At 52.2% G+C, this 26,665-nt stretch overlaps 1 protein-coding gene across 8 annotated transcripts in view; it reads left to right on the top strand.

Annotated features, from left to right (window-relative positions):
• The window catches only part of NF2 (NF2, moesin-ezrin-radixin like (MERLIN) tumor suppressor), a 45,838-nt gene that overhangs the window by 13,707 nt on the left and 5,466 nt on the right, over positions 1–26,665 (top strand). For 2 of the 8 annotated variants that reach the window (XM_061370509.1, XM_061370513.1), the window contains exons 4-16: positions 563–646; positions 5,195–5,263; positions 5,383–5,465; positions 6,104–6,179; positions 6,888–7,022; positions 9,068–9,142; positions 10,780–10,893; positions 13,731–13,853; positions 14,301–14,518; positions 15,851–15,956; positions 20,104–20,231; positions 22,079–22,238; positions 23,722–23,766. In XM_061370509.1, coding sequence (XP_061226493.1) covers positions 563–646; positions 5,195–5,263; positions 5,383–5,465; positions 6,104–6,179; positions 6,888–7,022; positions 9,068–9,142; positions 10,780–10,893; positions 13,731–13,853; positions 14,301–14,518; positions 15,851–15,956; positions 20,104–20,231; positions 22,079–22,238; positions 23,722–23,757 — 1,407 coding nt within the window. In that variant the 3' untranslated portion in view covers positions 23,758–23,766. Of the gene's footprint in view, positions 1–562; positions 647–5,194; positions 5,264–5,382; positions 5,466–6,103; positions 6,180–6,887; positions 7,023–9,067; positions 9,143–10,779; positions 10,894–13,730; positions 13,854–14,300; positions 14,519–15,850; positions 15,957–20,100; positions 20,232–22,078; positions 22,239–23,721; positions 23,767–26,665 lie in introns of all 8 variants that reach the window. The other 6 variants (XM_061370507.1, XM_061370512.1, XM_061370506.1 and 3 more) reach the window with 4 other exon arrangements.

Raw genomic sequence — 26,665 nt, 5'->3', positions numbered from 1 at the left:
AGGTAAAGCTGGGGCTGCTGGGAGCCGCACGTGTGCTCCTCTGGGAGGCTGTGCAGGGCTTTGCCTGCTCTAAAAGCACTGCCTCTGGGATTGGAGGGAATTAGCCTCCAGCACAGGTGAGCACTGACTCATAATGAGGCCTGAAGATCCCAGAGCAAAACCTTTGTGCGCTCAGAGACTCGCTGCAAACTGTTTGGTTTAGTGCTGTGGATGATGTCCCATCAGCCCATAGCTTCTGCCTTAGGAGGTTTTAGCTCCGTGTTTACACACCAGACCTTCTCCCCACCTCTTGCCTTTAGCAGGGGGCTGCAGGTTCTGTCATTTTCCACAGATAAATTAAGCTCTTCTCACAAACCCATCTGAAAAAGGGGGTTTTTGAAAGGCTGAGCCTTCCCTTCCCAGCCAGCGGATACTTCCCGGCCTGAGCTGTGATGGGTGTTAGGAACAGTGTTAACTGTGTGCTCGACAGCTTGAGATAAAGCAAACTGCACCCATCTGCTGTGCCAGTCATGCTTTGCACTGCTCCACTGAATGCGTGTGGTGTGTCCTTTGCTGTGTGCAGGTGAAGAAGCAGATTTTGGATGAGAAGATCTACTGTCCTCCTGAAGCCTCTGTCCTGCTGGCCTCATACGCTGTCCAAGCCAAGGTAAGCACAGGGGGATGCTCCAGGGGCCTGCTGGCTTTGGGTTGGAAGGGACCTTAAGGCTCATCCAGCTCCAACCCCTGCCACGGGCAGGGACCCCTTCCACTGGAGCAGCTTGCTCCAAGCCCCTGTGTCCAACCTGGCCTTGAACACTGCCAGGGATGGGGCAGCACAGCTGGTGATGGGTTGGTGTTGCTCCTTTACTGCTGTAGCCAGAGGCAAACCAGCCATGGGACAGTTTGGTGCTCCCCCGGAATACTTGTCATCATGAGAACCACTTTATTTTGAGTGCTACAGCTTTGCCACATAATGTTATTGCAGTGTTAAAGGGCTTTTCCTGGCTTTTCCCTTGATCTTAGGTGTTTGGCCTTGCTAGGCAGAGGAAGACATCAGTGGTCACCAGGTTCCCCTCATTCCTCAGCTCTGGAGTCTGTGTTTTGCTGAGGATTTATTTAGGAGAGCATGGATTTCCCGTCTGGAGCAGGCAGCCTTGGACAGCTTGCAGCAGCCCACAGCAGAGGGAGCTGCCCCAGGTTGAGAAGTCAAAACGTTCTAGCAGGAGGGGAAGGAATTTATCCCGTGTATGCACAACGTGTCCTGCTGCTCAGTTAACAACTCCTGCAGCTGATCTCCCGTTGGTGTGTGCAGAGATAATGTCTTTGGGAAGGGAGTGAGTCTGATCACAGCCCAGCTATGGTACTGCTGTAGCTTCCTGTTGCAGGCAGTCCTGACTCTGGATGGGATGCAGGGAGGTGTTTTGGCTCACAGGGCCTCAGGCTGGTGGCTGGGCCCTATCCCTGTCCTTGAGGAGCAGCAGTTTGGGAGGAGCAGGGTGGCTCTGGTCTGTGAGACCCCTTTAGCCAACAGTGCAGGACAGGGGGTTTGGCTCTACTGCCTGAAGAGAGGGCCTGGTCCATGCTGCTTGCAACCAGGGGCCTGTCCTCAGTGTTCCCCCATGGCTTTTTCTGCATCACAGAACCATTGGGGTTGGAAGGAACCTCTGGAGATCATCCAGGTCCAACCCCTTGCCAAGGCAGGGCCACCCAGAGCAGGTCACACATAGAATCCCATAGGTTCTGGGGTCCTGTGATGGTGGGTTTGGGATGTCTCCAGAGAGGGAGATGCCACAACCCCTCTGCAGCCTGTGCCAGTGCTCTGCCACCCTCAACTGAAAGTTGCTCTTGCTCATGTTGAGGAGAAACTTCTTGTGCTTTAGTTTATGGCCATTGCTCCTCGTCCTGTTGCTGTCATTGCCATATAATGGGCTCACAACCCATCAGTTGTGTGCAGGCTGCAGCCCTGGGTGATGTGCACTGATATTCTTCAGTGATGAATGTTTGAATTTACTAGGAAAAGGTTTTCTCCTTGTTGGCAGAATATTGATGGAGCCGTGTGTTGTTGGAGAGACCCATCAGGGGGAGGACAGGTTGCTTTTCCAAACACTGATGTTTGAGTCCAGCATTCATCACTTATTAGAGTGCCTGAGCACACACTTGCCTTTTCTCCTGTTGACCTGCTGAGCTGAGGATACGGAGGGGATGACATTCCCTGTTGCAGGAATGAATTGGGTAGATATCTAATGCTGTTAACTCTTGGCTGTGACAGCTTCTGCTTGTGTGGCTGTGAAGAGGCTCTGAAGTGGTTCAGGGCTGTCATACCAGCCCCTTTCCCTTCTCCCAGCTCAGCTGCTGCCCTTGGGGCTCAGGAGCACACTCGATGTGCTCAACACTTGGCTGCAGTCAGAGCAGTTCTTTTAACCTTGATTGTGCACAGAGATTGTGATGCCCTTTCTGTTCTTTGCTAATGTGCTTTCATGTCAGCATCAGATAGCACTTTTCCTTGCTGCTCCTCCAGGCTAGCCAGGCTCCAAGCATGGTTTCCCCTCCTGCTGTTCCTTTTTCAGGCAAGGAGGAAGCTGAAAGCGCATCTTCAGCGTGGAACTGTGGAGAAAGATGTTGCAGGTCATCTCCTTTCCAGTTCAATAGGATAAATGTGTCCTTCCTGGTCAAGAGAGTGGTCACTGAGCATAGTAATTTCACTAACAACCTGCTGATCTGCATTATTAGGGCCATAACAGCCTGACATAGAGGTGTGTGTGCATCTGATAACAGCCATTTGACTGACAGCCAGCTTGGCTTGGGCTGTTGCTGCACTCCTAACTGCAATAACAAAGGGAGCACGGGGGTCATTACAATAAGCCCTTATTTATTTCAGTGTTAGGGGGCTCATTTGGGGAATTACTGTGTGTTTCCCTCTAGCCCTGGTTCAAACCAGCCATGCTGCTTTCAGGTGGTGGACGTGGTTCAGGTTTTAAATAGCCTGGGATCTACTGAGACATGCACCCAGCAGAACATGGGGATGTCCAGGGGGTTCTTCTATTTCTTGCCTCTTAAATGCAGAACCCTGCTTGCTGCAGCCCCCTCAGCACTTCACATCCTGTAGCACTGTAAAGGGCTCCTCTTTGCTTGCATTTTAGTTCATTTTCCTCCCAAACAAGCAATACTTGGTGTCAATAGCTTGAAGATGAGCATGCCAGTGTTTATCCAGGACAATATGCCAAGGGTATGAATGAGGTAAAGGCATTTTCCATGGGTATCCATGAATATTAATCATAGTTCCATTAACAGGAGCTGCAATTCCAGGACAGTTTTGAAGTACTGATTTAACTGAAAAGGTCTTTAGAAGTATGTTTGCCAAATCATTTCAGCCAACATATACTGCAATACTTAAAGCTGTTTGTTGGTCTTTGACTTGTGGATAATCAATGTTCTCATCCAGGCTCCTTCTCAGTACAAATACTCCTTTGGGACACAGCAGTGTTTTTCACCACGTGCAAATCACATAATCCATGCTTAGTCTTGGATCTCCCCAGTAGATCACAACCCAATATAATCATGTTAATCCTCTTTGCTGTTCTTTTCATCACCTACAAGTGATTTATTTCCTGCCTCTCCAAGGGTATTGGAGTTGTTTTGTTTGCCAGCACCACGTTGTTGTGGCTCTTGCCTTTTGATGTGGGTTCAAGGGATGTGTACCTGCAGCCTGCTGGTCTCTGAGGACCCCCAATCATCTGGAGACCTTGGAAAACAGCTGAAATCCATGGTGGTTTTGTTCTGTTACTTGAAGTCTGAGTCAGTGTTGATTGTTGCATGCTTCCTTTGCATCTGCATTGGCTCCAGATCAACATCTGCCTCTTTAATCCCTGCTTCTCATCTCTGAAGCAAGGATATCTCTGGAGATGTTTGATGCTGAGCTCTGGTTTTAGTGTACAACGTGCTGGTTCTGGTGTTAAGAGGAGGCTGGGATGGAGCTGCCTGACCTAGGACACGACCACCACGTGTGTCTTGGTCTTGGTTTGAAAGACTGTCACCATTTGGTACTTCTGGAGCTGAGGTTCTTCGTTAAAGCAGTGACTTGAGCACACATCACCGTGCCTTGTGTAACTGGGGAGCGACACTGCAGAACCCTGCTTGCAGGTGACTGGAAATCACAGTTCCATGGATGTGCCTCACATCCACCGCCCTCTTCTCTTGAACTCGCTGGCTTATTCGAGGTGCTGGTTTCTGGTGGCTTCCTGCTCTTTGAGGCTGTCCAGGAGGTAAATCCATTCTCACATGCACAGCAGGAGCGCTTGGCTGTTCACTCTGTTTGTAGCACCTTTGTTTCTCAGTCGCTTCATATGCTCAGAGAGATGCAGATCTAAACAAACAGCACTAATTCCTGTCTGCCCTTAATAAACCCCAATTGGGGTCCATGCCCCAGTCGAGCAACAGACCCTCTGGCAGAAAATTTGGTACCTTAAAGAAGTCTCTTCAAGTCCTGTGTGTTCTGTCTTCCCTGAGGGTGGTGAGCAGCAGCAGAGGAACTGCCTCACCTCAACCACTGGCATCAAACAGTCTTTGGGGACAGGTCTTGGTCTCTATCTTGACTCCCTGTCTCTATACCAGGATGACAGCAAGGACCCCTCTCCTATGGAGTCTTTCTGTGTGTTGAAGGAAGTGTTTCCTGGGCATGGTAACCAGGGTGGAATAGAATTGTCCTGTTGGAAGGGCCTTACAGCAGTCATCTGGTCCAAATGGAGGATGTAGGATGGATGGTGGACACAGGCTTGGTAGAGTCCATAGACATCCAGTGCTGCTCAGGGCTTTACTTCAGTGTTAGTCTGTTCCTGTCCTGGAAGATGCATGTTTTGGGAAGGAAGGACTTTGCAATGATGGCTTTATGGTTAGATTCAATGATCCTAAACAATTCTGTGATTCTATGATGGTGGACCCTGGCTGGAGGGTGGACATCAGCCGATGGTGGGCAGTTTGTTGTGCTTCCACCTCTGCTGCATGAGGAGGATGTCGGTTCCTATCAGCAATCAAATAACAAAGCGAATCTGGTTATTAAACCCACCGAGCAGCCTCTGCTCTCAGCTGCAGGAGGTTGTGAGGTGCAGGGTGGAAGTGCTGTTTGCTGCCTGCCCACAGGGTGGATGTGTGGGGTGAAGCGTTCTCCTTGCCCATGGTGTTAAGGTGGGGTGAGCACAAGGTCTGTGCTTCTTTGCAGTACGGCGATTACGATCCCAACGTGCACAAGAGAGGCTTCCTGGCACAAGAGGAGCTGCTCCCAAAGCGGGTAAGGAGAGGAGTGGTGGCTTTCCAAGGCCTCTGCACAGAGGGTCTGTGTGGGGCTGCCTTGGGCTCGGGTGTTGCTGGCTCAGTGTGACCCGGTCTCTGTCTCCCCACGTGTCTCAGGTGATAAACCTGTACCAGATGACTCCAGAGATGTGGGAGGAGAGGATAACAGCGTGGTACGCAGAGCACCGGGGCAGAGCGAGGTGAGTGTGTGCTGCAGTGCTGCCTGAGGGCCAGTCCCATCAGGACCACAGGGTTTGGGGAGCTTGGGCAGGTGATGGATGAGCTCTGCTGACAGCAAGGTTAATCCCAGCACACCTCTGTAGCACACTCACAAAGGGCAAAGGGCTTGCTTTGGTTGCTGTCCTGCTCAGTGACAGGGTCCTGGAGAGGACCTGATGCTGTGCAGGACCACCTGCAGAGGGCAGGGGGGTGAGCAGCCCTGCCTGCCTGGGGTCAGGGTGATTTGGGAGCCAGGAAAAGAAGTGGGGATGCGTTCTGATGAAGTGTTATTGCTGCCTCGGGTGGAAAAGCCTGGAGTCAGATGGATCCTCCCAGCCAAGGACTTCCTAATTATGCCCAAGGGATTGGGAGACAGACAAAGCAAAGCTTGAAGTGCTGCATCTCTCAAGGCCTTGGCAGCCATTAAGATGCTGGCAAGCTGCAGAGTGGGATTTGCTGTTGGACTTTATTGATCCTGCCAGCAAAGACAGGATTGACCTGTGCGATAGAGACAGCCCAGGTTTTAAAGCTTGTGAGTGCTTAGGCTTAGAAGGAGCAGTCGTGCCTCTCTCCCTGATCCTGCCAAACACTGTAACGCTGACCTTTCTTTGCCTGACAGAGATGAAGCTGAAATGGAGTATTTGAAGATAGCTCAGGACTTGGAGATGTATGGAGTGAACTATTTTGCTATTAGGGTGAGTGCAGGCTGTGGGACGTGTCTGCTTGCTGGTGTAGCTCTTGTGTTCATCTTTTGTGTTGCTGTGGGATTTGGAGCTTTGGAGAGCCAGCAGACCTGGGAGATGCTGTTGTAGTGGTGCTACATGGCTGGTGGTGAAGAGCTGCTCCCACAAGAGCTCTCCTTTCAGACAAGATCAGTGTCAGAAGCTGTGTCATGGAATCCCAGCCTGGTTTGGGTTGGAAGGGACCTTAAAGTTCCAGTCCAGTTCCAACCCCTACCACGGACAGGGACCCCTTCCACTGGAGCAGCTTGCTCCAAGCCCCTGTGTCCAACCTGGCCTTGAGCACTGCCAGGGATGGGGCAGCCACAGCTTCTCTGGGCACCCTGTGCCAGCGCCTCAGCACCCTCACAGGGAAGAGCTTCTGCCTAAGAGCTCAGCTCAGTCTCCCCTCGGGCAGGTTCAAGCCATTCCCCTTGGCCTGTCCCTACAGGCCCTTGTCCCAAGCCCCTCTCCAGGTTTCCTGCAGCCCCTTTAGGTGTGGGAAGACTGTTACAAGGTCTTCCTGGAGCCTTTTTCCAGGCCCTTCTGATGCTTCCAGAAGCTCTTCAGATGCGCAGTGCTGGTGGGTCGCTGCTCAGGGCTGGGTGATGAAGCTAGCAGTGGTTCATGTTGACCCTCCGAGTGGAATTAAAGGGGTTTCTGCTTTTTTCTTTCCTCCTGTAGAACAAAAAGGGCACCGAGCTGCTCCTTGGAGTGGATGCCTTGGGTCTTCACATTTATGACCCAGACAACAGGTTGACCCCTAAAATCTCCTTCCCATGGAATGAGATCCGCAATATCTCATACAGCGATAAAGAGGTAACACCAGAGCTCAGGAGCTGAGCTCTCTGCTTTACATATTCCAGTGTACCCACTGTGTATTCCAGTGTCTACATACTGTATTATGAAATAGCGAGGTGTTTTCCTGGTGAGAAGAGCTCTTGTCATCTCATTACATCACTGGGGTTTTCAGGCTGCCAGGCTTGGCATGACAGCTGGAATCTTTTTAGGAAGTTGGGTAATTTAAGCCTGCTTTTGGGATAGATACTTAGTAAATCCAGAGCATAAATATGAGTCTTCTGAGTCGTTGGCCACCAAACCCAGTTGGGAACAGCAATGGACTTGGCAATGGAGGGGAGCTGATGGGCTCGGTTTTCAGTCTGAGACAGCAGCGCAAGGGAAGCAGCTGCCTCGTGGCGAGGAAGAAAATGAGTTTCTTAATTAAAAATGGTTTTCTAAGCTAATGCTGATATTGATCAGGGTAGAAGCTGAGGGTTCCTCATCTTTATTGCACATCTTGTGCGGGTCTCTGTGCAGCAAGGCCGGGCTGGAGTTCTTGTCTAAGAATTGCCTCAGGAGCCTCCCTAACCTGCTCCTGACACAAGGCTGTAACAGAGCTCTGTCCTGGGAGAAGGGACTCTTACCTTCCATGAGGTCATGATCTGGGTAATGAAGTGACCACGAGCAGAGCTGGCGTGGTAGTAAACAGGCTCAACAGCTGGCTCTGACAGCTCCATCAGCCACAGGGGCCTTTGATCCAGCCCAAGCAAGACCTGCTCTTTACCTGGAGCTGCGCTTCCTCTCCTGGCTGGTGCTTACCAGGCCCGGTAGGGCTGTGCTGGAGCCTCAGTCCAGGGACATGCACTCACATCTACGTGTGTGCAAGTCTAAAGGTTGGCTCTTAAACAGCTCTGCCCAGCCCTGGACAGGCAGTGCCATGGCTTGATGAATAGGCCAGCTTGAATGGACACAGACTGCTCGAGTGCTGTCTCCTCAGCTGGGTGGTTTTGCAGTGTGTGACCCAGTGATGGAATATAAGCATGCTGCTAAGGAATGCTGTGCTGTGAGCACTCCAGCTCTTCAAGTGCCCTTTAGCTAGTGCAGTTACCTGTCTATCCAGGGGCTGGGTTGCTGGAGTCTGGTCGTGCCACCTGTGTCCTGCTCTTTGGAGAGGGTAAACCCAGGCCATGGCTGGAGCTGTTTGGTTTGTACCTAGAGCATGAATACAGAATCATTGGATCATAGAATAGTTCAGGTTGGAAAGGACCTTAAGATCATCAAGTTCCAACCCCCCTGCCATGGGCAGGGACACCTCACTCTAAACCATATTACCCAAGGCCTCGTCCAACCTAGCCTTGAACACTGCCAGGGGTGAAGCATTCACAACCTCCCTGGGCAACCCATTCCAGTGCCTCACCACCCTAACAGGAAAGAATTTCCTCCTTATATCCCATCTAAACTTCCCCTGTTTAAGTTTTAACCCATTACCCCTTGTCCTGTCGCTACAGTCCCTAATGAAGAGTCCAATACAGAGAGAGGTGGTATTGGAGTTCAGAGTGAACAGGCTTGTGACAGGGCTGACTGCCAGAAACCAAAACCCTCCAGGCAGCCCTTGTGAGTGGAGATGTCACTGGGAAGGGCAGCAGCTCCTGTTGCTGTGTTCCTCATGCAACCTCCTGCCCACCATCAGGCACCTGAGCTGGTTGTTCCTCCCTCCACAAGCATCAGGAGTTCCTGCTGTAGGTTCTCTGTTCTCTGGAGCAGCAGGAGGGCATCATCCTGCCTCCGGAAGTGCTGGGCTGTCTCTGCCCTCTGCAAGGTGCTGTGTTGCAGTCTGTGGGTGAACAGCACTCTCATTGCTTCTGTGGCCTCACGTTTGTCTGAGCAGAGGGACAGTTGTCTCCTTGCTTTTGATACTGGTTCTTTTGCTTGGCTAAAAGCCACAGGGACAGCTCTCAGCCTTGTTTGTCTGACACTGCTGACCTCCTCCGAGCCAAAGCTTTCAGTAAGACGTTTATAGCTGTGTCTTTATTAAATGCACTGCTCTCTGATAACTCTCTCCCTCTTTATTTTTCCCTTTTCAGTTTACCATTAAGCCATTGGACAAAAAGATTGATGTTTTTAAATTCAATTCATCAAAGCTGCGTGTGAATAAGCTGGTAAGTCTCCAGACAGAGTCATTTTTATGGGCTGCAGCAGTAGTTTCTGCAGGCAGTACGAGGCAGCGTTCTTTTAGGGCTTTCCTTGGAGCAGGCAGAGGCAGTGTGCTGGCCTGCCGGGGCTCTAGGTGTCATCTGGTAGCAGTTACTACTGAGAGGCTCGAGAATAGGAAGGGGCAGCTCAAGTCAAGCTCATTCACAGAACATCTTCCCCCCTCTCCTGTTTTTTGTGTTCCCTTGCTGAGCCCTTGGGTTGACCTGCACAGTGGAAGCACTCAGTGAGCAAAACCTTCTTGTCACCCCATCCTGTGGAGCCAGGCTGAGAGAGCTGGGCTGGGGCAGCCTGGAGAAGAGAAGGCTCCTGAAGGGGAGACCTTAGAGCAGCTCCAGTGCCTAAAGGGGCTGCAGGGAACCTGGAGAGGGGCTTGGGACAAGGGCCTGTAGGGACAGGGCAAGGGGAATGGCTTGAACCTGCCCGAAGGGAGACTGAGCTGAGCTCTTAGGCAGAAGCTCTTCCCTGTGAGGGTGCTGAGGCGCTGGCACAGGGTGCCCAGAGAAGCTGTGGCTGCCCCATCCCTGGCAGTGCTCAAGGCCAGGTTGGACACAGGGGCTTGGAGCAAGCTGCTCCAGTGGAAGGGGTCCCTGCCTGCGGTAGGGGGTTGAGTTTTAAGGTCCCTTCCAACCCAAACCAGGCTGGGATTCTATGGTCTTTTTTTCCAGACCCCCTTTCTTCTGCAGACCTTTCCCATTCTGTCCTATGATGTAGATCTCCCTGTTCTGGGACCACTGCCAATCACAGTCCTGGCTTTCGCTAGGCTGGTCCCCTCTGAGGACACTGTCCTTGTACAAGGATGGTGGGGGCTGTGTTGAGCATCCGTGTTAGAGACCAGCTTTAGCCAGTGTTGTACATTTGGTATCCAGAGGAGCTTTGATCCAGGTCCTGTAGTAGCTGTGCATCGTTGTTATGTTGCATGAGGGTCCTTTGCTGTCCTGGTTGGAGCCTGTCCTGTACTTCCCATGCCTTAGGAAGTGGGGCTTCCTGACATAACCACATCCACTGCACCACGTTCATAGAGCTGAAGCTCCCGTGACTCCAGAGAAGCCATTTATGACCTGTGAAACAGCAGATGAGCATGTGAATCAGTGCTTTAGAAATGAATCCCAGTTTAGAACCTGCTGTTCTTGCTGAGAAGAGCTTTCACTCTCTTGTGTACCCATCTCTTTGCTAACCCTCCTCTAGTATTGCCACTTCCCATGTCCTCCTTGAGTACCAGAGGAACCCATGGTGGTCCTCGAACCTTTCAGCAAAGGTATCTGGGGATATTCAAGGAGGTTTTTTATAAACCTTCTGTTTGTCCAGGATGGAAAAGGTTTTTCTTGCTCTTTTTTTGTTTCCTTTTTTTAATCTCAATGCTTGAAACATGCACTTGAGAGAAGGCACAAGTTGATCTTGAGACTAAAGAAAGGGGGGCAGTGAGGACCAGGGAGCTAGGGTAGGGTTTGGGATAGTGGGTGGAGGTCCTTAAAGCACCAGACCCAAGCATCTGTAGTGGCTGTGTGTGTCAGGAATACAAACCACCTCACGGTCGTCATGTGTACAGCTCTTTCTCTCCACTCTTCACCCTTGACTGGACTAGATTCTTCAGCTGTGCATTGGAAACCACGACCTCTTCATGAGGAGGAGGAAGGCAGACTCGTTGGAGGTCCAGCAGATGAAAGCACAGGCCAGGGAGGAGAAAGCCAGGAAACAGGTGAGAGACATCTCCTATAACCAAACTATGGGCTGAAATCAGAGATGCAAATGAACTCGGGAGGGAGCAGTCTCCAGAATGGCATCAAGCACAAGGAGCAGCTTTGAGGGAAGGGCCTGTGAACATCTTGTTAATAGACTGCTCCCAGTTCGCCAGCCATGCCCAGCTTGGCTCTGCAGGCTGATGGCAGCCTGAATCCACCCCCTGTACTGGAGCACAAAACTGGGATGATGGGAAGGAAGAGCTGATCCAGGTGTCCTGCAAGCGTGTGCACATCTTCCCCTCCTTGCTTTCCCCCTGGGCTCCATGCCTGCATGGTGTGAGGGGGTATCTGCTTGTAGGAAAGCAGTGGCTATGAGGGGGAGCTGTGCTTTGCTGAGGTTCTTTGCCTCCTTGTCTAATTGCCTGCTGATGGAATGCACGCCAGGGCTGGGGCATGCAGCTTGCATGCTAATCTGCTGCTGGCCCCCTTTATCTGCCGCAGGTCAGCCCAGGCGGTGAGAACGTCTCTTTGGAGGCACCAGCGTGGAGGCAATGAACATACATCAGCAAATTGGATTGTCTGAATCATTGTTTTCTGCTCGTAGACCTTTTCTACTCCCTGAAACCTGCACAGCTAATCTGAGTGCTGGTGCTTGGAATATAAATGGCCCTTTTGCAATAAAAACACTATATTGCAGCAGGAGAAACCAGAGCAGCCACTTGTACCCAGGAGGGTCTGATGCTCAAGGGACTCTTAAGTTAATGGGTTTGAGCATGGCTGCAGAGACGGCTGCATGGTGCTGAGCTTGGCCTTGAGGTGCTGAGCTCACCTGGAGATGTGGCGTGGCTTGTCTCACAGGCACCTCCTGAAGCAGTTCTCCTTCCTGCAGCTTATGGGGCAGGAGAGGATGGGACATGAGTCACGCTGAGCAGAACTAGGCCAGCTCCTCTGGGGATGGGGGTTCTTGCTTCCTCTGGTCAGTAAGAACGTGGTGCCATGGAGCAAAAGCTCTCTGTGGAAGGGGCATTGAGGTGTCCAAGTGCTGGTGGCTACAGGGGCAGGTTTATGTGTTGGAATAACACGAGCAGGACCTGGGATCTGTGCTTAGCTGGGCTGCTGGGAGAGGTGAGGGTGCTGAGGGCCAGCAGGAGATGGGCACCTCACATGGGCTCTCCAACCCAGAGCACTTGTGCCCTGTGGGAGAGGTTAGGCTCCTGCTCGGGTTGACTGCTCTCCTATAGCCACTGTGCTGCTGCCTGCTCTCCTCCATCCCCAGCACCCACGGTTAGGGACTGGTTCTGGATCGTCCTTTTGTATTGGGAATTCTTGTTAATGGAGGTCCTGAGCGGGATGCAGATCATAATGATTATTAATAGGGGGAACCTTTAAGAGAAGGCAGCAGAGCTGTTTGAGCAGTGGGAGTCTCACTCTCAGGATACAGTTGGTGTCCAAGGAGCAGAGATGTGTTTTGTCACACTTATTTCCCTTATTAAAGCCAGCGGGTGGGCTGTGCCAAGCTGTGAGTCCTGCCTGCAGTGGGGATGCTGATAACACACCCAGTCTGTCCTGCTGGAGGGATTAAACGGGGTGTGCTTATCAGCCCAGTGGCTCCCTTTGGGCTGTTGGTTAGTGGAGAGGCAGTGCTTGGGGGCATTCTGTCTGCACAGTGCTCTCAGCATCCTCTGGGAAGAGGTGGTGGATTCTGGTGGGATGTCTCAGCATAGCTTGGGTGTTCCCCTCTGGGGGAAGCGTTGCTGTTTCCTGCAGATGGAGCTGGGGGAGAGAGCTCCACTGTTCAGCTCTGGGCTCCTCACTCCAAGAGAGACATTGAGGGGCTGGAGCGGGGCCAGAGAAGGGCACTGGGGCTGGTGCAGGGCCTGGAGCCCAAGTGTGATGGGGAAGGGCTGAGGGACCTGGGGGGTTCAGTCTGGAGAAGAGAAGGCTCAGGGGGGACCTGATGGCTGCCTCCAACTGCCTGACAGGAGGATGGAGCCAGGAGGGGCTGGGCTCTGCTCCCAAGGAACAAGGGATGGGACAAGAGGAACCGGCCTCCAGCTGCACCAGGGCAGGTTTAGATGGAGCTGAGGAACAATTCCTGCCCCAGAGGGTGCTCAGGCATTGGAACAGGCTGCCCAGGGCAGGGCTGCAGGCACCGGCCCTGCAAGTGTTCACACCCCGTGGAGACGAGGCCTCAGTGCCATGGGGCAGTGGTGGCCTTGGCAGTGCTGGGGTAAGGGTTGGACTGGATGAGCTTAAAGGGCTTTTCCAACCTGGTTGGTTCTGTGATTCCATGATCTAGGAGCTGGCAGAGGTGGTTGCACGCTTTGTGCTCTCCCCTAGGAGTGAGTGGAGGTGACGTTTCAGGCCCTCTGGGTTGGGTGCCTGATCAAAAGCAGGAGCTCTCTACATCCTCCAGACTCCTGCCTCGCTGTGTGTCTGTACTTGGTGTTTGGAAGATGCCCTCAGCCTGCCCTTAAGCCCAGCCTTGCTGTGTGGTCAATGTGCTGTAAGGAGCTCTGTGGGTAGCTGGAGCTCTTGGGACCTTCCTTGTGTGAGCCTGCCCTGTGAGGCAGTGTGGGGGGAGCTGTTTGGGATGCAGTCACCTGCTTGTGTGGCTGTGCTGTAGGGAACAGCCTGATCAGAGGATAGGGCTTGTCTCGGGAATGGCCCTTTCCAAGGGAGCTGAATGCATCAGATCACCCCCATGTAGTGAAGCTCCTGTTGTTGATAAGCAGAGAGGAGGCAGCAGTGCAGTCCTGTGCTCTAACCACACACAGTGACCGTTCCTCATCCTGTGAAAAGCCTTTCTAATGTGTATTGTTTCTCCTTGCTTTCCCCAATCCCTCTGTCCTAGATGGAACGGCAACGCCTGGCCCGAGAGAAGCAAATGAGAGAAGAGGCTGAAAGGAAAAGGGATGAGCTGGAGAGACGGTTGATGCAGTTAAAGGAAGAGGCAACAATGGCCAATGAGGCTCTGGTAGGTTGTTTCCTGAGGCACTGCAGCTTTTCCTCACTCTTCCCACTGCCAAAGTGTTCCAGGAGGCACATTGTGACTGTCCTGTGGCTGTGCAGATGAGGCCCTCAATGCCACGGGTTAGTGGTGGCCTTGGCAGTGCTGGGGTTGGACTGGATGAGCGTAAAGGGCTTTTCCCACCTGGTTGATGCTGTGATTCTGTTCTCAAAGTGCTGCTGGTGGATGGTGATCAGGAGGGAGGATGGAGGGACACAAAGGAGGATGGTTTGGAACAGAGCATGGGCACATCCAGGTCTTGGCTGCAGAAGCTGCAGGCTTGCATGGAAGGGAGGGAGGAACTCTATGGGCAGCCGTGTGGAGCGAGCAGCTCAGGGCTCTGCTCCGGAGGCTGTGAGCACATCAGGGGGGACATGCAGTGTGCCTGATGGCTCCGTGTGCCTTGTTCCTCAGATGAGGTCTGAAGAGACGGCAGACCTGCTGGCTGAGAAGGCGCAGATCACGGAGGAGGAGGCCAAGCTCCTGGCTCAGAAGGCAGCTGAGGCTGAGCAGGAGATGCAGCGGATCAAAGCCACGGCCATCCGGACGGAGGAGGAGAAGCGGCTGATGGAGCAGAAGGTGCTGGAGGCAGAGATGTTGGCACTGAAAATGGCCGAGGAGTCGGAGAGGAGGTCAGAGGGTCCAACCTTGCAGCTGCCTCTGCTTTGCTTTCCAACCCCCTGTGACTTGGCTGAAAGAGTGGCTCATGCCTTGAGTTCATCCATCCAAGGGTGTGCAGTGGGCCCTTGGACTCCTGTGTGTGTACAGCAGCGCATGGCCCCAGGGCTGGCTGCTTTCTCCATCCATCTCTCTGTGTCTTGCTGTTTGCCACAGCTGGGCTGTGTCCCGGTAGGAAACAGTCCTGGTAGAGCAGTGGTGGCCCTGAGCTTCCCCTGGGTTAGAGCTGGAGACCTTTCTCCAAAGCCTTCTTTTGGGAGGGATACTGTGATCGGAGCAAAGAGAGGGGCTGTCAGCAGGGGAGAAGGTCCCAAGGCCCTTGGCACTCTGCCTCCTGTGCCTCTTGTGCCCTGACAGCAGCAGCTCTACATTGGGGTGATTTCTGCAAACACCCACTGCATTCCTCAAAGTATGTGACATTAATAACACTTGTGGTTGGTTTTTCCTCTGGATAGTAGATGTACATTCCCTATTCCCTCTTTATTCCGGTTTACCTCTCAGTTTCTAGTTCTTCTTCCTGGTAGTGAGCTCTCTGTTTCAGGTTAGCCTTGACCTAACCCTTAGCTCCTGGAGTCCTTGCTTCTTGTTAAACCTGGTGTTTCCATCCTCTTGATACCAGAGCCCAGGTCCCGTGGTGCATTTGGTAGTGAGCAAGTAAAAGATCATTCTTGTTTCCTTCCAGCTGATTACCCCTTTCCATGTGAGAGCTTGTTTGGCATCAGTCCTTCTGCTTGGATGAGCACTGCCTGTGTCCATCTCATCTTGCCTTGGTCTCTGTCTTACAAAGTCTACACTTGGAATTCAGTCCAGCAGAGAAAGCACCCTTCCTCCTTTGGCTTTCTCCTTGGGGGGAAGTCCTTGAGCCTTGAGGGTAAATACCAGTCCTAGAATAGTTGGGCTCTGCTGGTAGGCAAATCTTGGGTCCTGCTTCCTTTCTGAATGCAACAGGTAATTGTTAATGGAGGGTGACTTGTCAGAGAGCTGCCTCTCCTGCTCTAGATCTGAGCTTGACCTTTGAAGTTCTCCCTGTCCTGGTGCCTTAGCCTGCTTCTCCAGCCCTTGGCCCATGGCAGAGCTGCCCCGTTGTGGCTCGGAGTTCTGTGCTTATTGAAACATCCCACGTGTCAGAGGTTCTGCCATTTCCCTTGCTTCAATGATGTCTTAGTTTAGGTCTTGTTGTGGGTCAAATCTAAACTTACTGCACACCTGCACTGTGGTGCTGCTCCTCCAGCTTCTCGTTCCTCTCAACTTCCATCTGATAGTTGCCTTTTGCTGTATGTCTGTAGGGCGAAGGAGGCTGATCAGCTGAAGCAGGATCTTCAGGAGGCCCGTGAGTCTGAGAGGAGAGCAAAGCAGAAGCTGTTGGAGATCACCAGCAAGTCGTCATACACGGTAAGAGCAAGCTGGATTGTAATCCCCAGCCCCTAAATGTGCCCTCCTCTGTAGCCTGGAGGAGTCTCCTATCTCCATCCCATCAGTGGAGGGGTACAAGCTGTCCCGTTGCATTGCTGTCTAGAAACCCTTTGCAGTGCTTGCTGCCTTCATCCAGACACCCCATCCATTACTTTGCTCTCTGTTGTTTTCTTTCTCCCCCACCTGCCCTGCCTCATGCTGCAAGAGCAAAGCAGCTGCTGGAGAAATTAAAGGCAGCAAGTTTAGAATCCATTTAACACCCAGGTCAGGGCCATGATTTGCTAGCACGTGTGGAGCAACCAGCCTTTAAAGTAGGGTTAAATACTGAACAGAGGTGTCCTGATCCTTGTTAGGTGGGATAACCATTGTTCAGAAGCTGTAAATTCATCCTTTAGCATAAAGTGATCACTGTGCCCCTGTGTGCTGGAATTAAAACCCACTTCCTTGAAGGGAGATGATTCCATGATTGCCCATTAAGAGGATTTCACACCTTCCCCTGCAGCATCTGGCCCTGGTTGCTGAAACCAGACTAAATGACCATTGCTCTGCTCTGTCTGGCAGTTCCTTTCCTCCACTTCTCTAATACTGTACCTGCAGGCTCCTTCCCATCCTCTGGGAACTTCTGAAGAGTGGATTGAAGAGGATGGAGGTGAAGGAACCTTCTGAAGTTCCCTGTCTCAAAGCTTTTCACAGTTGCAGAGATGGGAACCAGGCAGGTGCTCTGAGCTCTGGGACACCTCCAGGGCTTGCTAAAGCTTAGCTTGGAGTGCTCCTTATTTTACAGGTGTCTAGGGTTCTGGGATCCTAGTTCTGGAGCCCTCAGCACAAGAGGGATGTGGTGCTGTTTGTGCCCATATCCAGGTGACAACTCCTTGCTGGGCTCTTGCATCCCCTGTTGTGCCTGCCTTGCTTCCCCTGTCCCCTGTGGCCTCTCCCATCCTTCTGCTACATGAGCCAGAATAAGATGCTCACTTCAAAGCTGGTGGCCTGAGGGATGAAGCAGTTTGAAAGCTGCTGTTGGGAGGCTCATGTCCCTCAGGTGGATGGCAGCTCTGCCCAGCGGTGCAGGATTCCAGCTCCTCTCTTCCATAATGAGAGTATAACACTGAGCTTGTTCTTTTCCATGGTACCAGGCCTTGTGCTGTGTTGTCCCCTGGCACTGAGAGCTAGGCAGGACTTTCCTCTGGAGGAGCAAGAGCAAGGGAGGAGGCAGGGAGTGGATGGATGTAGAATCATTAGGTTGGAAAACACCCTTTAGATGATTGAGTCCAGCCATTAACCTAGCTGTATGTTGCAGAAAAGGCAAGAAACATATATATATAAAACTATATATATATCTTTTAACTTTCCATTATCTAATGCTGGTCCCTTAAAGCTTGTTTCAGTGTCTGTTTAGTCCTTGAAGCCCAGGCTGCTTCTGTGGTGTGACTGGTAGGTGATGCATGAGAAATGAGACGTGAATCTGAGTCTCAGATCGTCAGGGATAGGAGAGCAGTTCATTCCTTACTCACTTGGCAGCAGCTCTTCTCTTCCCTCATTGCCCTTCAGGTACCACTCAGGGCAAGACTAAAGGCACTCATCTCTTCTCTGATCTGCTGGAAGCAGTAAGTGTCTGTCTTGGGCTTGCTCAAATACTTGAGCAGTGAAGGAAAGGCAGTGGCAGCGCAAGGAGCTCTTCCTGCAGGGGAACCCTCATGACATGACTGTGCTTCCTCTTCCTCTCCTGCTCTGTACTCCAGAGGGATGTCCACTGTCACCTGTATTCATGGCAGGCAATTGCTTTAATGCAGAAAGAGGGTTATGCAGTTTGTTCCAGGTGAGGAGACACAGAAGGAAAAGGTCTGTGTCCCCTTTGTCACCCTGCATCCCTGGATTAAAAATCTGGGTGCCAGCTGTGCCACCTGCCCAGGATCACTGCAATGGCAGGGAAATGTTTGCCCCAGACATTAAGTCACATCTTTGAAAGCCTTCAGCTTGCTCTTTGCTGTTTTCCTCACTGCTCCTGCTCTCTAACTTCTGCACCATTTGTTTTGTTGCTTCATGAAGGAAGTGGCTGGTGTAACCGTGACAGATGGGTACCTGGGTTTAATGATTGCAGCAGCTGAAATTCCTGCTCAAATCCGACTGCTACTCTTTGGGGTTTATTCTTCAAAACAAAACCCAAGTAGTTTGTGCTGAAAAGAAATGCTAAAGGTGGTTTGAAGGCCACCAGCCTGGTTGGGAGCATCCTGCCCAGCAGAGATCCTAGAACCTCACGTGGGAAGGGCTTTGCGAGCACCTCGGTGCCTTACAGGGATAGGACTTGAATGTCAATGCGATGCAAGCACTTGAATCAGTGAAGTGCTTTGGCAGACCTGTCCCTTTTCCTTTGAGACTGGGATTTAGGGATTCAGCTGTCACTTTCAACCCTGCTCTGCAATTAATGTGCTCTGTGCTAGCAGCAAAGGGCAGGCAGAACTCCTGCCTCCTTGGTGTGAGTCTAACCAGTGCAGTTTGAGGTCCTTGTCTCTGCTTGTACTGGGTGTTTGCTTTCCAGCTCTGCCTCTGCAGCAGACATGAAATGTGGTCCCTCTCGCTGTGTCCAGCCCAAGAGCGAGCAGGGGATGAGCCCTGGCTACTTGTGAATTCCAGGCTGGTGGTGAGGGAAGAGGCAGGTTATGTGCAGAGTAAATCTGTCACCGGCCCGGCACTGGCGGCTCCTGTTGAAGCAGAGCTGGCCTGGCTGCAAACCATCCCTGGAGTAGCCCAAAGAGGAGGAATGAGGGAAAGAAAGAATCAGCTGTAGCTCAAGAGCTCGTGTGATGGAGCAGGTCCCCTAGAACCATCCTACCAGCTTTTGGTGCGTGCTGCCAGAGCAGCCTCTGCAGCAGCATCCCCTGGCACCCCCTCATCCAGGCTGGCTTGGGCACATTGTTGTCATTACAGGAACCCATTAAAGCAAGCATGAGTGTCTAGCAGGGAGGTGGGTGACCTTTCAGGTGCCAGGCTGGATTAGTCCCATCCAACACGAGCACTGAGCACACTGGCAGCAGTTGTGACTCAGATCCTTGACGTGCGCTGCTGCTTGCGACCTCATTGAGCGTAGTGCAGGAGCAGTGATGACTGGAGGCAGGATGCTGTTCCTCTGCTGGGAATGAGCCCCTTTGTTAGAGGTGTGACAGGAATTTGGACTGAGAGAAGGGTTGCTTTTTTAGGGGAAGATGAAACGTGAGGCCTGGCAGTGTGTGTGTGTCAATGGGGGGTATCACAGCATCCTGCAGGAGGGAGAGAGTCCCAAATCCCTGCTCCGGTGCAAGGAGCAATTCCTGGTGTTATCTCTGCATTTCCAGCTGAACCTGGCAGTGGTTCCTAAACACTTGGAACATTGGTGCACCTCCATGGCCCTTGCTGGAACTGCTGCCTGAGTTAACCCTTGGGGTTACATTGGTCTTTGCTCACACTATAGGGAGCTATGGAGTGCAGGACTCTGCTGTCATACAGGATCTGGCATTGCTACTGTTCACAGCTTGTGCTTTTTAAATCTCTTAACATTAAATAGCTGTCAGATGTCTCCCAAAAGGCAGCTTCCAACTGACTTTAAATGGCACAGCAGCGATAAAACCTTGATTTTACCAAGTTCTGTCAATAGATTTTGAAGGCAGGAGGTGTCTTTCTCCTCTTCACTACCACAAAGAGCAGAGTCCCAAAGGAACAACAGAATGGAAGAAATGGAGCAAGGGGATCTTCAAGCTGATCCAGTGCTTGGTGTACTCACCATCTCCTGTGTTAAAAGGTCACCAGCAGAACTCATAATCTAACAGGGTCATGGGCTGTGTCGCATCAGGAATCCCACCCTGGTTTGGGTTGGAAGAGACCTTAAAGCTCATCCACACGTGCCCCTTCCCTTTCCCCATGCAAATGATGAGATCCTTCTAGTTCAGCACTCTGCAAGGTATAATACACCCAGCCCCAAGAACAGTGTGTTGTTACCTGTGTTGAGTAGCAGTTCAGGCCCTTACTACAGCATTAGCAAGTAGTGCCTGGTTGTGCGTGCTTAGTTGCTGCTTTTTTTGCCTCTGTTACAGAACATTTGCTATAGGAACACTTGTGTGCCAAGAGGGATTAATCTGTACTCTCTCTTTAGCAGTCTATGAACTCAAGTACAACAGCACTGCCTACTGACCTGCCAAGCTTCAACCTCATCAGTGAGAGCCTGTCTTTTGACTTCAAGGATACTGACATGAAGAGGCTTTCGATGGAAATAGAGAAAGAGAAGTATGTGGCATGTGTCCAGCACTGGGATTTGTGCCTCGGTTGTAGTGGGAGGAATTGGATGGGTGCTGAATGTAGTTTTTAAGCACCAGACAAGCACCAGTGTGAGGTGAAAAGGGGAGAGAAGCCTTTTGGATTCCTTTTGGATTAGTAGCTCTGGTTGACCTGATGTCACACACACATGTCCCTGCTGCCTGCTTAAAGGCAGGTTTAAGCTTGCTGAGCTTGATTCATAGAATCCCAGCCTGGTTTGGGTTGAAGGGTCCTTAAAGCTCCTCCAGCTCCAACCCCTACCACGGGCAGGGACCCCTTCCACTGGAGCAGCTTGCTCCAAGCCCCTGTGTCCAACCTGGCCTTGAGCACTGCCAGGGATGGGGCAGCCACAGCTTCTCTGGATTTGCTCCAACAGCTTCTTATGTTGGGGGCACCAGAGATCCCTCTCCATAAGATTATCCTGGCTCTTGTTTAGGCTTGAATTGTTTGCCTTGGTAGAAGGTTAGCAGCAGCCTGGCTGCTGGTGCGCTGAGCTGTGGCAGGCTGGTACCGCTGCATGTGAATGGACGGTATCTGCAGTGTGTGCTGAGCTCATACTTTGGGGCTTTAACCCCTTTTTCCTGGAATCTATGTCATGTTCCTATATAAAAACTGCACACAAGCAAGTTTGGGTTTGGATTTGATTCTGAGCTTTGATCTCGTGTTTTCCTGAGGGTGTGAGTGGAGGCTTCAACATGACAGATCGAGCAGAAATCAAAGCAGATCCGATTTTAATCTCTGTAGTAAGAATGTGCTTTGTGCATCGACTGGTTTGTAGATCAAAGCTGAAAGGGCTCTGCCATAGCGCTCCAGCCAAAACTTCCCAGGGCAGGAATGAAGCACCCCTGGATCCCAGAGGGATGGTTTATGTTGCCTCTGCTCAGTGCCCTCTCCTGTGTGCGGAATAAGAGCCCCCTGTGCTGGAGACAGAGGTGAAAACTCTTCCTAAAGCCAGAAGGAAAAAGATAGAAGCTGCAAAGAAGGGGCTAATTCCTGCTTCTGTACCCAGGTTGTTAACTGGGTCATCCTGCTCTCCTCAGCTCTGCCAAATCCTGAAAGCAGCAGCATCTTGTGCTGTCTTCTCTGGGATTGTTCTCCTTCCTCTGGTGCAGAGAGCAAGCTCACTACAAATCTTGGCTCTCCGAGAGGGTTCCTGTTGGTCTGCTGGAGCTGTGCCCTGGCTCTCGGTGTTTCATTGTGGGAACAAGGCTGGCACGCTGTGATTTTAACTCCAGTTGATGCTTCAGCATGGAAGGCTGATAGGGCCCAGTCCTGAGAACTGGGTTTGCTTTTTAACTTGCTTTCTGTTTCTGGGAGACCTCTGTCTCTCCCAGCCTTGCTGTGTGTCTGAGGGATACCTGGTATTTTGGGGGCAGTGCTTGCTCCCCCACAATTTACAAGCTAACTCCTTCCAAACCATGAGAGGTCAGTACAGGAGGGTCCTTCCTTACTGGCAGGATTCGTGCCTTTGAGTTTGGGAGCTGGCTTTGGGGGAGAGTGCAGTGGAGTAGAGCAGTGGAAAGAGCTAAACCCGCTTCCCTTGTAGGCTGAGACGTGTAATGTCATGGTGCAACTTCATGCAGGGATGGGGACACTTACAAATACCATCCAGCAGCTCCAGCCTGCCTTTATCCTTTCGTACAGTAATGTCACTTAGGTTTGTGCCTGAGTCCCATTTTAAGGACAGCCCCATCATTGCTCAGGCTGGTTTCAGTTTCACACCTTAGGAGTAACAGAGAGAAGGTTTTCCTGGTATCATTCTGTTATCACTGTATCGTGTCACCCTGGCCTAAGACAGGACTCTTTGTGTGTGCTAGGGTGGAGTACATGGAGAAGAGCAAACACCTCCAGGAGCAGCTGAACGAGCTCAAGACTGAAATTGAGGCACTGAAGCTAAAGGAGAGAGAGACAGCTCTGGATATATTGCACAACGAGAACGCCAGCCGGGGCAACAGCAAGCACAACACTATCAAAAAGGTATCAGAGGGCTCCAGTTTGTATCTCGCCTGATGAAACCCTTTAAACCCAACCCCAACAGAACCCTTCTGTCTGGGTTAGCTTTTGCACACGTTGTTATATAATAAAACTCTTTGATCTAGGCCTCCTTCCCCAGCTGCTCCGCTTTGAACCAGGGGGCAGGGAGTGCCACGTGCTGGCTGATGTTTGCCACAGCCAAACCTGTGTCTTCAGTGCTGTGTGAAGGGATGCAGAGGCCTCGAGCTGTGAAGGTCTTGCTGAACAGGGATGCTGTTAGAAGGGATCACCACCCTAGTGACCTCAGGAACGGGAAAAGCCCCGTCTGCCTGTTGCAACTGTTCCCTACAGGCATTGCAAGGAAGCAAACACTGAGCTTGTTTGGTGAATAAGGGCAAAAACGCTTCTGGGTGCTCAGCAGAAAAAGCCAAAAGCCTCGTCCTCTCTCTTAATCTGTTCTCCAGCAGCCTGTAGTGCAGCTGCCAATACTAACAGCCAAATCTTTCACTAGTAGTGGGGTGTGAGATGTCTGCTCCCAGTGCTGTGGACCCTGGAACCACCTGCCTCTAGAAATCCTGTTGGGATGAGTAACTTAGGCCACATTTGGGGTGCTGGGTATGCTAGCCCAGGGATCACACCTTGAGAGGGATCTGGAAAGCTGTATGGCATGGGATGCAGGCTGGGGTTACAACTCCAGGGTTTGAAACCAAATCCTTCCCTCTTTACTACTCTCAGCTGAGAGGGCTGAAAGGATTTGGAAATACCAGTTGATGCCAGCTTCCATGGCTGGAAGTTTATGATCACTGAACTGGGGCAGGAACACTGATCTGCCTGGTCTCATTTCACTGTGCTAGCCCTGAGCTATTTGGGTTCCTGTCCCACCACAGCAGAGAATCTTCCCAGGCCCTTTTGTCACTGTAGAAGCTGAAGACGTTGCTGCTCCCAATGGGTTCTGTCTCCGTGCTCAGAGTCCTCAGTTTAAGTGGAAAATGGTAAATTTTCACTTTTGACAGCGATAAGTTCATAGAGAGCTGATGGTCCCATTTGTCTCAGTGAAAGAAGGTGGCTGGGCCATCATTTCAGTGCATGTCAGGGCTCATCACTCTCATTGGGACTGTGCAGTCACTCTTCATTCCTTTGAAGCTGGAGGCTTGTCCTGTCCTCTCCCTTCAGGAGGGATCTGAAGCTGCCCAGCTCCTGCACCTTCACTGGGGGAGCAAAGGTTGGAAATAATAGTCTATTAGTGGAGACATTAGAATACAATTACAGCCTGCTTTTGTGCATGGCACCAGGAGGGCTTTTGTCTTGGTGTTTGTGATGGGAAGGGAATAGCAGTTTAACAATACTTCAGTAACACCAACCCTCTGCCCCTCCTGGATGCTGCCGATCACTTCAGTGCTCTGGGCAAGATGGACAGGTTGCACAAATGACCTCATCTCACAGAGGATTCTTTCTTCTTGTTGTTCATTTTATTTTGCTGGTTTAGCCTCAAGCCCAGGGCAGAAGACCTATCTGCATTTGAGACTTCCACGTAGGTTATTCCAAGGTACTCTGCGTGGGGTGCTGGGGTCACTGCCTGCCACACTAACCCCTGCATGAGCTTGCCTGCAGTGCACACTGCTCTGGCCAGCTGCCCTTGCTGCAACCCTGCAACCTCCTCCCGCACTGCAGAGGGGGTATGGTGGTGCTGGTGAGACTGGGCTCACTGTGCCTGTCCCCACAGGGGAGCCCGTGCAGCACGGCACAGGCTTAAATCACAGCATCCCAGCCTGGTTTGGGTTGAAGGGACCTTAAAGCTCATCCAGTTCCAACCCCTGCCATGGGCAGGGACCCCTTCCACTGGAGCAGCTTGCTCCAAGCCCCTGTGTCCAACCTGGCCTTGAGCACTGCCAGGGATGGGGCAGCCACAGCTTCTCTGGGCACCCTGTGCCAGCGCCTCAGCACCCTCACAGGGAAGAGCTTCTGCCTAAGAGCTCAGCTCAGTCTCCCCTCAGGCAGGTTCAAGCCATTCCCCTTGGCCTGTGAATAGTTCACCACACTTGTTTTGCTGGGCTGCTGGTGGCTGGGAATCCAGGGGAGGTGCAGGGTGGCCTTGGAAGATTTCTTTCATGAAGGAAACCAGGACTTTCCCCCTTGTTTGCTGCGGAGAGAAATTCAGGATTTAAAAACAAACCAACCCCAGCAACTCTTTGCTGTCAAAACTGTCACAACACACTGAAAACTCCCCCTTGGCGTGGAGCAGCACGTGGTGTCCGTGTCTGCCTGCTTGAGGAGCAGCACAGGCACGTGGAGCAGGCTGCTGAGGACAGGCAGTGTCTGCAAGGCTGCAGTGGGGTGGTCCAAGGGGACCGTGTTGGAGCTGCTGGTCACCATTGTGCCTGGGACACCCTGCCTGTGATGCCTCTGCCTTCTTCAGCACACCGCTGGCCCCGGCTCTGGTCAATGTGTTTTCCTTCCAGAGCCTGCTTTCCTCTGAGGATTTGCCCTCAAGCCACAGGCAGAGATCAGCTCCCTCCACAGGGAGGATGAGTCTGGGGGAGCTGCTTTGTATTTCTCTTTCCTTGACTGTGGTCGTTGCACATTGGGGTTTGGTGAGGTTTGGGTGGCAGTGCTAAGGGAGGAAATGGCAAAGGGGAATGGCTTGAACCTGCCCGAGGGGAGACTGAGCTGAGCTCTTAGGCAGAAGCTCTTCCCTGTGAGGGTGCTGAGGCGCTGGCACAGGGTGCCCAGAGAAGCTGTGGCTGCCCCATCCCTGGCAGTGCTCAAGGCCAGGTTGGACACAGGGGCTTGGAGCAAGCTGCTCCAGTGGAAGGGGTCCCTGCCCGTGGCAGGGGTTGGAGCTGGAGGAGCTTTAAGGTCCCTTCAACCCAAATCATTCTGTGCTCTGTGGTTCCAGGGCTGTAAATCACTCAAGTTAGCAGTTCGTGCCCACCAGCCCCTCTCTGGGGAGCTGCACATGTTCCCAGGATGGGCCACGCTCCCTGTTAAGCATTTCCTTGGGGAAGAGGCTAAAATGAGGGGTGACCCTCACCTTGGATGTCTCTCTGGGGCAGGCTGGCTGTAGTTTCCCACTGCCCCATCCCAACTGGCTTGAGGAGCCCCATGGCAGGCGAAACCCAGAGAGATGAGATCCATCCAGCAGCTGGGAGGGATTCAGTGCTGGGAGGAGCCCCCATGGTTCAACCAGGAGGTCACCTCTGTGGCTCCGTGCCTGCCTTTGAAGACACCTCCAGAGTTTGTCCTGAGTAATTACGTGGTTAAGGTGCTAATCCTCTTTATGGGCCCTGTGGGCACAGCAGAAGCACCCCAGCTGGAGCCTCATCTCCTCCATCTCCACCATGGGCTGGTGCTGCTGATCCAGCTCACTTGGCCTCGGGAGTGTTTGCCACTCAGGCTGTGATAGGAGATGGAAAAACCCACTTCTTCCTCGCATCCTCCAGAGCAGAGAAGCTCCCAGGCCAGGCTGCTGCTGAAAGCACAATCAGGTCTTTCATTGCACTTGCTTTCTTCTTGCACTGTCATGCTTATTTACTGTGATTTAAGCCCTTTGAAGTATGCAAATCTCCAGGCTGTTCCCAGACAAGCAGCTTTGTCTTTGAGCAGCTCTCTGGTCCTTCCCCAGGCAGGCTTGGCTTTTCCCTGCCAGGCTGTCACATGGCTCCTGGCTTTTCCTCAGATGCAGGGTTCTCCTGAGGACCAGCACTGGGATGGGATGCCCATGGGTGAGCTGTTGCTGGTTCCAGGCCTGCCTGACCCTGGTGGTGGTGCAGTGTTGCCCTCAGGTAATGCAGGATTGTTGAGGTTTGGGTAAGCTGCTTCAAATCTGCTTTATCCCCAGTAGGGGCTTCCTCCATCATTTGGGCCATCAACAGTGGTGTTCTACCACGTCCCCTTCAGGTTCAGGCAGTGAGCAGCACGGAGGGATGCTGAGCAATGCGGACTCATCTGCAGGCTTATCCTCACTCCTTTCACCTTCAAGCTGTGCTCTGGGTTGTCCTCTACAGCAGTGTAAGGACACTGGTGATTTAGTGATGGGCACTGCCATCTGAGTCTCTACATGATGGAGACAGGGAGCTGCTGTGCCACCAGCAAGTGCCAGGAGGCTGCTTCATCATCAGGACAGGCTGAAGGGTTTCACAGTGGGGCAGCCAGGTTCCCTCTGTTCCAGCTGTGCCTGGCTGGCATCGTGCTAGGGATCACTGGAACGTGGCCCATGAAGACTTCCTCGAGTCTTGTGGGGTCTCTGTCATCTCCTGGAGCCTCCCTCCCTCTCCAGTCCCCTACTGGGACCTGCAGCCTCCCCTGCATGAAGAGGGTCTGCTGTGCCCTGGTGGTTTGCTGGGGAGATGGAAGAGGTTATGGTGCCTCTGGAGCTTCATCCTGTGTCAGGAAGGGACCAGCACAAGCCCTGTTGCTCTAGGAAGGGCAAA

The sequence above is a fragment of the Neopsephotus bourkii genome, unplaced genomic scaffold, assembly GCF_033783945.1.
Source record: "Neopsephotus bourkii isolate Nb327-2 ecotype Australia unplaced genomic scaffold, CSIRO-AGI_Nbou_v1 NB_1542, whole genome shotgun sequence".
Lineage (NCBI taxonomy): Eukaryota > Metazoa > Chordata > Aves > Psittaciformes > Psittacidae > Neopsephotus > Neopsephotus bourkii.
Note: the sequence above shows the minus strand (reverse complement) of the source record. Positions and strands in the feature narration are given on the sequence as shown.